Here is a 12,409-nt window from a genome sequence, read left to right as displayed (position 1 = left end):
TTCTCTGTCAAACAAAAAAGTACTGGATCACTTTATGGACAAAATCGCTCTAGATGCTTGCTCTGTCAAGTACATTTCAGTGTTCATCCAACAATTTATATTCCTGTTTTCTAGATAAATGGACAAGAGCCACAGGAAATGAAAAACCATGCTATATACAATATAGCATTATATATCTACCTACGTATATATTTATTTATAAACCACGAGTCTAATTATTTTCCTCTTATGTTTAGTAGAGTGCTGTATAAAACAAAATAGAGACAGGCTGTCACAGTAACAAAAAGAACACAAGAGTATAGAGAGTTCCTAGGATAGGTACAGCTTGCTTTTTCTCAAGTTTTTCATTTCCCACTGTTTTTTCTAGTTTGAGGAATATTTAGTTCATACAGCCACATCTATCTGCAGACCAATTACATGAAAGTAGATACACGATGCTACAAGTCCCCAAACACTGCAGTGATCAAGAGATATGAGGGTCAAATTAATCCATCCAATTTCTCAAATTCAAACTTTTAGATTTTTTTTCTTGCCCTTTTCTTCAAAAAAACATCTTTCTTAACTCAGGAATTTGAGAAAAAAAAACGCTGAGTACTGATACAAACAGTAATAACCTACAAGCTGCAACCAATACTGTAGCTCCCTTATTAACTTTTTACAAGAACTTTATTTTGAAAATTCGAGCCCTAAGATTTTAGTTGTACAACAATTTTACAAACTCAACGTCTGTGCAGAATTACTTTGAAAGTGCATACCACTTGAGACGGCCAAAGCCTTGGTATTCATATAGCCTTCGATAAATAGATTATCTATCTTGGACACGTTATCTTTTCTAACTTTACATTGCACACATTATTGTACATAAGTTACTGAACACTGCACTCAATAGTTACAGATTCTTTTTTTAAATAAACACTTTACAGGAGTTAGGCTACACAGCAGTTTGTCTTTACAGATATATAGTCACAGTTTCTACTGACATGAGTTAAGCTCTGGTAATTTATACAGCTGAGTACTTAAGAGACAGTATGCCTGTACCCATTATGAGTCTCCCTATTTTAATACTGAAATATAACTGAGGGGACCTATCTGATATTGCACTGCTCAGTCCCAACTATCTATAGAAAAGGATTAAATTTCCCTACTACTAGACAATATTTACACTTTTAAGACTCAACGCAACTCACGTACAGCAAGTAATAAAAAGATTACAATGTCAATGATTTCAACAAAAGAGGTTCTTAATTTTGGAGCTTCTCAATTTTTCACTTGCAATTTTAAGGGAAGTAAGACCATCACACATACAAACTTGAAGAGGATGGGTACAGTCTATTATATTATTCATCCCATACAAATCTGAAGTACTGAAAGTGTCCTCCTTTAAAAACTTGTGGTGGTGGTGCATGCAGTATGGAGACAAGGTGAATTGCAAGTCTGAGTTTTTTCAGAGGGTTTTTTGTTTGTTTGTTTGCTTTTTTTTTGCTGATGCCGATGTGGTGCATGATGAAGTGTAGAGTCAGCCTGCTGAAGTCCTCTATCCTTCTTAATGCCTCGTCCAACATAGGGGAAAAGAGTCCTTTCGAAGGAGAAGCAGTGTGCAAGTTTGTAGTTTGTAAAGGAATAGTCTGTACCAGGCTTCCTCTCCTCCAAAGAGAGAGAGCTGCTTGGAGAAATGCAAGTCCTTGAGAACTGCGAAGGTGCTTGCAGGTGTGGGCTCCTTGTTGAACTAAGTGGCTCAAGCACACGGCAGTAGGGGGCACTAGGGCTCAGGGTTAACTTCCTGGCTTGGGAACAGCCTTCAGCAGCACTGGCTTGCTTTGAAAGGACTACTGCGATACAGCCTGACCACGTATGAAGGATTGGTTGTCATTAGTACAGTAAAACAGGTAAAGCAGTAACATAGGAAAACCTACCTCGTCGGCCCAAATACGGTTTAGTGTAGTCCCAACTATCGTTGTCATTTCTAATGACATTAAGTCGAGTTGGCTGTTCAAATAAAGTAAAAGTGAACAAGGTTAAGTCTTGAGTATGTATTTTTTTCTAGTATAATTAAAAAAGAAGGTCCAAGCATTACCCTTGCATATTCAATTTTCAGTGTGCAGCATCCTGCATAGATATCTGCTCCATTGAGCGCAGCCTTTGCCTTCTGAGCACAAAACACTGACTCAAACATACACATCATGTTAAGGATTCTTTTTGCACCAGGTGTCTCATTCATGTCCCTTCCTTCCGATACCGCCTTATTTTTGTTGCCTACAGGTATTTCACTACTGTATACCTTAAAAGAACCCTATACAGTCTTTAATATGAAATTACCAACAAGTATATATTGGTTGAACATCTGGTTTTGTCACGTAAGCAGCACGTGATGACACCATCCACAAACTAGTAAATTCTTCAGTGTGGATTATAGAGACGACAAGCTTTCATTATGCTCTGAATCTATGTAATTTGGAAGGGGATATCCTTCTGGATTTATTAATTTTCATCAGCGAACACAGAAAGTTACCAGCAAACCTAGAGAATATTTGAAGGGAAAATTCAAGCTGCATCATCTGTGAAGAGACCAGAGCTCAGGGGCAAGACAGTGTATCCCTTCTCACAGCTAGCACTAGTTAGCAACTTAGGAGTAGGGAGAACATGGACTCAGTAGGTAGGTTACAGTAAAAGGAACTGAAAGAGTATGTCCTTTTAGCTTGTTAGCAAAGTAAAACCACAGAACTAAGAGAGACGCTTTTAAAGAACAAATAATCATCTTGTATTAAAAAATACAGCAAACAGATTGCTTTAAATCCACTGCTCAAAGCAGATCCATGTAACAGGTTCCAACATGTAGGTTACTCATATCCTCTACATATTCTAAGATTAGTTCTAAGACTAGCAGAAAAATTTACCTGGGAACACGGTAAGCCATTATCTCATACATACCCAGTAACATTATGGTGTCTGAAGGCCTGAACCTGGCAGCAGACCAAATATTTTGCAGCCTCCTTCCATATAATTTACTGAAATTCTGGGAAGTAGTCTGTATCAATAGCACATTGTGTTCTACCATATTCCTGCAGCCCAACTTCTTCCAAGGTGATGAAGTTTCACCGTGGCATTTAAGAGTGAGAAAAGCTGAGCTTCCCAGACCTCTAAGAAATTGGTTGACACTGGCTATAACTGTGGGAGCACATCTGTAAAAGTAATGGGTACTGCAACTAGCACTGAAATTGTAAAAACGAAATTTTTGAACTTTTCAGACAAGGCTTCCTGGGAGGCTTGCTTTCTTTCCCCTCCCCCCAAACTGTTTACCTATGAGTTTTCTTTCAAATTGTGGGTTGGTTTTGATAAAAGGAATGTTATAGAATTTAATTCAAAGGACGGAACCTTGGCACTTCAGAGTACGTGCAGGATCCTCCCCACAACTTCCCTAATCTTTCACAAGATGCAGAATAACCCCCAACTGTAACAAGTCATCTGATTGAAACGACACCGCTCACCACAAACTCGACACACTACCAGAGTAAGGCAAACTACTGTCTGTTACGACGCACAGCATAAGTCTTCTACATAGATAAACAGCAATTAGTTTGCTTTTATGGAAGTTAGGGTAGTTCTTTTTTCCTGGAAAATCATCAGTGCAGCCACCAGTTATGTCATATGTTACAGAAGTGACTCACTTATAAAGCCTGTCACATCAGTATCATCTGAAACCACAAAGGTGTTTCTGAGATTTTGGTACAACTTTGTCCAGATAACAGTTCAGGATGGGGGGTAATCATCTCTAGGAAGAGTGCTATCAGTTTTATAAACTAAAGGCATAAACATATCAGACTTTGGACTTTGCAAACCACAGTAACACATTAACGACTTGAAGCATACATCCCACTTAACACTACAAACACAGCAAACCGTAGGATAAAAAGAATTTTCTCAACACATCATAAACAGGGCAAGGAGGCCTAAGTTGGTCTTGTGCTTTACTAAAGTCAGAATGGTAAGACAAGGAGTATATATTGGAACTATTTTAGAAGTCTGAAGAAGTCATACAGCACTCTGCAATCCCTTACCCATTTCTTGAATACCAGCACAGGCAGAAGCCATCAAAATTTTGTGTATAATGCACTGTCAAATCTATGACATATTTCTTGTCTACAATTATCAGTCTTAGGGCCACCTACAAACATGGTTATCAAAACCACTGACAAGAGTATATTTTCCTATAAAGATTAAATATGTAAGTGCTATTTTGTCTCATGGACACAGAAAAATTAGAAATTACCATGTCTCAGACAGAAACTAAAAACAAATTTGGTCTCAGAATTGTACAATATTTTTCAACATTCTTTTGTTAAATCCCATCTGCAGTCAAGAGTTTACCAAAAAAATAATCAAAATATCACAGTCACAAAGGATATTCAACCATAGCTTGTATTCCATTTCGCTTGAATATAACAATGCGTTGAACTTTTCCAACAGGGTTGCACACGGTATACAAGACGTCCTAAGGAAGAAGAAAATATTTTAGTTAGAGATGAAATTTCAAACAGTTTAGATCCACAGAATATTTTCTCACACTGCCATTGAAATGCCAAAAAGCTAAGTAAAGGCTTGTCAACATTTCATTTATAATGTCCCGATATAAATTATACGTTCATGATTAGCATTTTTATGGACTAATACAGTATAGGCTGTCAAATCTGAAAATCAGGAGATAACTTCTTACAGAAGTACTCATGCAAACATTAGTTTAAAGTACCTTCAACTGTGTTAAAACCCCATAACGGCACCCATATCTCAAGCTGCACCTGGTTTTAAGCGTGCACTGCAGTAGTTTTACCAAAGAGAGAAAGTGACACTGTAGTTACAGCACATTTCATTTCATAACACTCCAGAAGCCAACGTTTTCTTAATTGTTCATGTTCAGAAACTTCATGTTCATCATTTTCAGAAAAGTCACCAGCAGTAGTCCATGATGTAAGCCTAGGTAGCTCATCAAAAGAATTTCAATCGCGTTCACCTGAATCAAAGACACTGCAAGGGGTTGCAATGGTTCTCCACTTAAGGCAGAGAAAATTTCCAACAGGATTAATGCAAACTCATTGTTAACACTCTACTTTCACTGGCCTTTGTCTGAATTACAAGGAACCAATAAAATTCAAGACCCTCATCAGTGCTGCAGGAGAACCAAACCATAAGGAGAAAAGCTCACATCGTAAGCCTGGCCTGACGTGCTGTGTTTCAAACAACACTCAATTTAGATAGAACAATTCAGACATCATGGTACCAGAAACTAGTCTCCAGCATGAATCTGGCCAAAAAAATCAAGTTTCAGGAACTGTGATTTCTTGAAATAATTCACCTCTTAGGTTATGTTCAAACAGCTGAAAGCACATAAGCTTTACCAGACAGCCAGTTTACACAGCTAAACCTAGCAGACATAGGCACTGACATTTTAGGAAAACTCTCTACCACAATATATTTCTCCCTTCCTTTCTTTACATCTAAGCCAAATACTTCCAAAATACTCATTCCAAGATCTTAGTGTACATGCCCAGGTTTATCTGGCAGACAAGAAGGAGAAAGGCAGTAGGCATAGTGTTTATTATTATGTTCTACAGAACATCAGAGCAAGTAGGAGGCAAAGGGGTGGGGGGGCATGCTGAATTTCTTAAAAGAAAGAACAAACGCAACCCACATACAATCCTATCTTATATAAAGTGCCATAAGCTTTAATATATGGGCATATTACCACTTTAAAAATAAAAAAAAACACACCACCATCAACAACAAAAAAACCCCAAACCAACCCTAAAAAACCCCCAAACACACAACAAATCAAAAACATTGGCCTTGCTTCAGACACTCCAGTGAGTCTTTTTTGAACAGCTAAATGAAGCAAGCAGGGGAGTCCATCAGAAGATAAACATTTTTTGAAAGGCTTCAAGCAGCCTAAACCCCTACAAAATAAGATTTCTGAGATCATTTCTAGGTGTATTTTTCTTGCACATTCGATAGCACAAACAGCTGCCCACTCCACCTCCTCTCGCTTGGGAGCAAAGAGTCCTAAAATCTTTCCAGCTTCAGGTGACATTAATTTTCAGTCACATGACTGTCACAATTTGTGTCTCAAAAGACTTCTTCACAGACATTTAATTAAAAAAAAAAGTTGTCTTTCAAAATGTTGCCAGTGTCATTAGCCAACAGGCACACACAAAACTTGATTTTTTTTTCTTTTTTTTGTTTTAATTCAGCTGTTTTAGATTATCTAATCAATCAAGTTGTTCACAAAACACAGTAACATGGCATGTTTTAAATAAAAAATTGACACTAGCACCAGATTCATACTACAGTAGCTTAAAAAAAAGTAGGTACAAAAACCTAATCTCAGAAGAAGCTGATAGTTAAGTTTAAAAATTTGCCTGTTCTTACAGACAACTCCCAGACCACAGCGAAGAAAACTGAGAAACAGAACTTCAAATACCTATATGACACCTTAGGGAAAACTTTTTCAAAACACCAACCCTCCATCACAAAGGGGTAGAGAGCAATTAAACACCATTAACTTGTCCTTCACTGCCACAGCCCTCTGAAAATTTTGCTAGGAAAGAGGCAGGTCACGATTGCAATGGAGGAAATATGCTGTAGCAAAGTTCTAGAAAGACTCAGCTCTTCCACAAGATGTCCCAGAGCAGACCAATTCCCCTGCAAAAACTGTACGTTGTTTTGAAAGGAAAACTTAGGAACTAAGGAAGAGTTTATTGCAATTATTCAGACTTGCCACTTAAACCAGGCTGAAATGTTTCATCTAACTAGTTCAAATTTAAGGGGAGAAAAGCACTGAAGTGTAAGAGGTGGTGTTGTACTTTGGAGGTCAGTGTTGCGGTTTTTTTTGTTTAGTTTTTGTCCTGTGAGTTTTGTTTGGGAAGAGGTTCGGGATGGGACGTTTTCAAGAAGGAGCTATTGTGCTAGAGGCTTCATCCTCAGAATTTCCATGAAACTCTCCTAGCCCAGAATGATGCTTCCACTACCAGTTTTCTCGAGCATATGAGGAGCTATTTATGCAAGCCAAATTTAAAATGCATGAATGAAACACCGTTTCCAAAAATTGTGTATAGTCACATGCAAAGAACACTTCAACTTCCTGGATTTCTTCACACAACTCAAAGCAGGTGTATTTTTAAACACTGGTGAAGAAGCAAGTCGTACCTTGCCATGCTTTTCTATAAAGAAAACTGACCAGAGAAAGAAAATTCATTTGACTGAAAAATGAATCAACAGGCAAAACCTGTCAATATTCAGGTCACACATGTCAATACACTGAAGCAAAAAGCATGACACAAAACTGACTGTTTCAAATAATTTCATGGATACTAGGTTTCAATCAATTTGCTAACATAACATACAGCACATTAAACAAAACTTAGTACTTGCATTAAGTTATGGTTCCACACAACCCAAACACTTTGACTGATCCATACTAGCCTACATATATCCTCAAGAACAGGTAACTTCTGCTTGTACCACACTATTACAAATCTGCTTAAAGCAGACTTATAAATTTTCTCCTGAAATATATCTGTGTAATTCAACACATAGTATAAAATCTATGAAAAATATAAGCATTCAATGCATGAAAAAAACCACGTGTTCTTACATACTATGAAAAAAATATCTATATCATTAAAAAAGCATGCACATGTGACACAAACGGACGACAATAAATTAGGATACAGCTGTGTATATGGTGTTTGAAATAAATACTGAAAAGTAAAATGTATCAGGCCAAATAAAAGTGGAGAAGATTCCATAAAACTGGAGTCGGTCATCAATAGATGAAGATTTCAGCCTTCTGCAAAGGAAATACTTAAGAATGAAGGACTGCAATAAAATAATCTCTTCAACTGAAAAAATTACTTGGTATATAAATATACCAAGCCTAAAAACTAAATGACATTCCTGACATTGTGGAAATACACTGGGAAATATTTCAGAAGTGTGTAGCAACTTAAACATTTCAAAATCCTGACCACTGAATTCTGCAAATGTCTTGCGAAATACTTTTGTACAAATGAGACTGAATCATTTCGAAAATGATTCAGTTCTTTTTTCTGGAACGTGCACATTACCTATGTGAAGATGGTGCAAACTTTGGGTACATTACTTCCTGACTGAAATGAACAATTTCATAATACAGAGTGGAAATAATGTTAAAGAGACTGTTGCTCCCTCCCTTTCATTAAAAACTAAAAATAAAAAAAGGAAAAAGAAGACAAAGCATACCACTGTAATTGGGTAGAGAGGATTCTGAATTGACAACAGAAGAACTTTATTTCCACCAGATGGGTCATCAGTGTTCCCTGGCCGCGTAATCCTCTTACTTGTCGAGTAGTTGAAAAAGGCTTGCTGCCCAGCAATGTACACAGGTTCATCTGCTGCAAACGTCACACATTTCTTTGCACTTTCAACATTTTCGAACTCCACCAGAGCCTGGCGCTTAAATGGCATCATCATGACATAGCTAGTGACAGAAACATTACATTAAGTTTTCCTCTATGCTTACTCAAAACAAATCCAAAGTCCCAGAACTGTCACAGATTATATGGGGTTTTTTTCTGAAACAATTCCTAACAAGGACATAAAAGGAAGGTAGGTCTCCCTACTCAAAATTCCCAAACCTGGTCAACGCATTTCTAAAGCATTTACACAAAACAAAGAGATGCAGCTATAAGATAAGTAATAAGCAGTTGTTTTCCTGAAAAAAAAAAAAAAGTTTAATGCATAAAAATACTCAATCAGTACAACAAACAGCTAATTGTTTACTAACTTGCTAGAACTACAATATTAGCAAAACCTTACTAAAGGCATTTATGAGGTAAAGGATCAAAGTAAATGCAAATTATAAAACACATTCAAAGCTGATACATTAAACATCTTTGCTGTTGCGAAGAAATTTAAAATTTTTTTTTGGACACAAAACTAGATTAGAGGAAATAAACGTAAGTATTCTCGTTCACCAAACCCAGACACAGGCAAACTCAAGAAGCTTTGACAGATGATTAAGTTTTTGAAAAGTACATCTCTCAGGCTAAAACGTACCTATTTGTATTCCTGAATAAGCTTTTACTTACTTAATTTCATTTAATTATTTTAAGATACTAGTAAAAACGTAATTACTTCTTACAGTGAAAAATACTACCATACTACTTACAAAACCCTATTTGATTTAAATACACGCATTTACTTGAAAAAGAATGCGTGTTTCCAAAACAAAGCACTCAAAACTCACAGTAAGCTGGCTCTACCCACTCACCTTTACTGTATTGTTCACAGATGAGGACTCCTTAGGCTACATGACCTTTGAAGGAGCTTTCTCTGAACAACGGTCTTGTTCTGAAGGTCCTATCAGATCACAAGCATTCCTCCCATATGAAACCATAGAAAAAAAGCATCATCTGCTTTGTGGCCCATCCTTATTGTTGGTATATTCACTTAGAGCAAGACAATCATCCTTGTGCTGTTCTGCAATTCAGTTTAGCTACAGCTTGTATTAAAGCCAGGACTAGCTGTGCTACCAAAGTCTGAAAGCAGATGTTAGGGCATGCAGATAGCGCAACTCTGACCAGACTTGTCGTGCCATGTACAAAACCATAAAATCATTACACAGCAGATCTCAGCGCTTTCTATTAACCAAGCTCTGCATTTCCAATTGCTATCACTATGTATTTAAAGAGGTCCAAGAGACAATTTTAAGTAATGCTCCCAACTTGTTCAGAGACACGACTTTGACATACCATATGGTTCCAAACTTTTCAAGAGCTTCCACAAGATCTGCTTCCACAACTGATTCACACAGCCCTCGGACATGGACGACAGGAGAAACAGAGACTTTGTGATGACTTCCCCCAGCATCCTAGCAATGGAATAACATTTTAAAATTCAACACAGAAAAAGGCATACTGCTGTCATTAACTAAGATTAAATACTTGGCAGATACTATGCCGGGTCCAGAAGCAGCCATCTAAATGTACAATCCAAGCATATTTTAAATAATTTAACTTTTATTTCCAAACAGATTGCAAGGTTCAGTTGCTGAAACCTACTTAAAATGAGATGCCTTGCAGATTTCATTAATGTGTCTGCACAGGCAAGACTTTTCTAATATTAAAAAAACTGTCTATTTAACACTTGGTTGAATTGCAGGAGGTCTTCCACTCTACTCATTAAAAGCATTAAAAAAAAAAAAGGCCAACACCCCATCCCCCCCAAACATCTGGACATGCAAATTCTGGACATGCACAATAGCTAAAATACTTTGGACACTTTTACAGTTTGTTTATGCCAGTTTGAGACAAGCTAGGGGGATAAAAAAGCAAGAACAAACAAGGGCCATCAGTAAATGGAATAAAAATAGATTATTTTTCTGATATATATGGAGCTGTGCCCCACAATGCAAGAAAATGGCAGCTCCCTACTATCCTTGAAATAGACCCAACCTCCCTTATGATAATAAACACTTTTCTTTTAAAAACTCACAATCTGTCTACATATGGACACGCTCTCTCTTTTCCCCCCAAGGTTGACTACCATTAACAGATTCAGCCGTCACACAATAGCACACAGAATTCACACTAGGAGGATTTTTCAAAGCTGCTGCTATGAATTCAGATAGTCTCAGTTCTGTGTGACTGAAGAATTCATGTCGGAATCAGCTCATCTTTCCCTGAAAAGCCTGAAGTAGGGCTGACATTTACCATTTTTTTAAGCAAAAAAAGAGAGACCATCAAAGAAAGTTCAGAGATAATAAAGCACACTGTCATTACTAGCACCCAAATTTCATATATGTAATAGCAGTGTAAATTTGATCTCCTCAAATTTAGCAACTACATCAACGTATTTCATCTAACGGATTCAGTCTTGTTGATTTTTCACTTTTTTGTCATGAAGTAGCATAGCATCTTCTGGAACTAGAGAGATTCTCATTTGTATCACAAAGGAGCATTCAGCTTCAGTCATTAAGCCGCACAATGATTGCTACTACTGCTACAGACCTTCCTCTCTTGCCTATCTGTTTGAACTACAGATTCAAGGAAAAAAAGAGATTCCAGATGACTACAAACTGAGTCTTGTAAGTTTAATTTCTGTGTTCCGTTCACAGCTCTCCCAAAACAATTCTGTATATTTTCTTTATGTCAAGGATCTCACCATTCTCTTTGAACCAAAAGCCAGTACTTAGTATTCATTAGATGTCAGAACAATCTGCTACGTAATTTTTTACGCTTACCTTACATTTTATTCATTTGCAGTATGAAAACGTTGCAAGTGACAACACATTTCTCTGAATAAGGGCTATGACAATTGTGGGAAAACACCACTAGTGATATTTGCATAAGATATTATATATCTTGAATTAATCAGCTGTACGAGTAGTAATCAAAGTAGTCATAAAAGGTTACTACTCCGAACTGCAAATACTTAGGCAATAGCAGAATGAACAGAACTACACAGAGGGTTTTCTTTTAAGCTTACATATTCTTTGCATACATACTTCTCAAAGGTGAAATAAGCAGCTAAGGAAACCTTCAAAAAAACCTCAAGAAGAATTACCAGTTTTTCCTGCAAAGTCTATTACTCTAAGGTGTTAAAATAGCAGGCACCTTCGTTTACAGAACAAACAGAAGTTTTTAAACCAATTATTCGCTGCCCTGCATAGTTGTTACTACATTAAGATACCAGTTAATGCTAGGGGAACGCATTTTCTTTTCTTTTGTTTTAAAATACTTCTGTCTAATCAGACGGCAAATATAAGCAATGATTTTCTCACTGAAGCAAAGACTCACTACAAAGACCTACCTGACTTAATTAGCACACCCATACATCAAGTCAAGCTTTTCAGAGAGTGGATCATAATGGAACAGTATTTCTGCCTCCCTCCTCTTCCCACTTCAATCTTCTGTTATAGTTTTGGCTCATGTTTCTTTGTCATGCATATCCCTTTATATTTTCATTTATTAGCAGTCCTTTTAAGCCTGCCTACTGAAGATATAAATTTTCCAAATATTAAAAACTCTCTCAAAGATCAAGTAGCTTGTACTTGCACCCTCAAATCATTATACAAGAGTTATATGCAAATCTACATGTGCCTGCACTGCCGCCAACCGGAATTATTCTCAGAACTGTCACCAAATACAAATATTGCTTTCTTTCATAGTTGAAGCAACACTTGTTTTTCCAGGACAAATTTCCTTCTCCCACAACACCAGATAGAAAGCATCCTTTAGTAGGGTGTTATACAGCAGATGTAGCAAGAACCAGAATTCATAACTGCTGCTATTGCAGTGACTTGAGCAATAGCATGAAGTAAAAAAAAAATAATTTCAAAAATAAAACAAAAAGTGCCCACAAAACAATCTCAGTCATTTGC

General features: G+C 37.0%; 1 protein-coding gene across 1 annotated transcript in view; it reads right to left on the bottom strand.

The window, feature by feature from the left end:
- HNRNPLL (heterogeneous nuclear ribonucleoprotein L-like) overlaps positions 1-9,897 on the bottom strand; it is a 17,578-nt gene extending 7,681 nt beyond the window's left edge. The window contains exons 1-5 of the mRNA XM_009877417.1: positions 9,780-9,897; positions 8,269-8,506; positions 4,404-4,489; positions 2,075-2,171; positions 1,914-1,986 (exon numbers count right to left, since the gene is read on the bottom strand). Of these exons, the coding sequence (XP_009875719.1) occupies positions 1,914-1,986; positions 2,075-2,171; positions 4,404-4,489; positions 8,269-8,499 (487 nt within the window). The 5' untranslated portion in view covers positions 8,500-8,506; positions 9,780-9,897. The remainder of the gene's footprint in view (positions 1-1,913; positions 1,987-2,074; positions 2,172-4,403; positions 4,490-8,268; positions 8,507-9,779) is intronic.
- Positions 9,898-12,409: the final 2,512 nt, after the last annotated feature.

Source organism: Apaloderma vittatum, unplaced genomic scaffold (genome assembly GCF_000703405.1).
Source record: "Apaloderma vittatum isolate BGI_N311 unplaced genomic scaffold, ASM70340v1 scaffold41939, whole genome shotgun sequence".
Classification (NCBI taxonomy): Eukaryota; Metazoa; Chordata; class Aves; order Trogoniformes; family Trogonidae; genus Apaloderma; species Apaloderma vittatum.
Note: the sequence above shows the minus strand (reverse complement) of the source record. Positions and strands in the feature narration are given on the sequence as shown.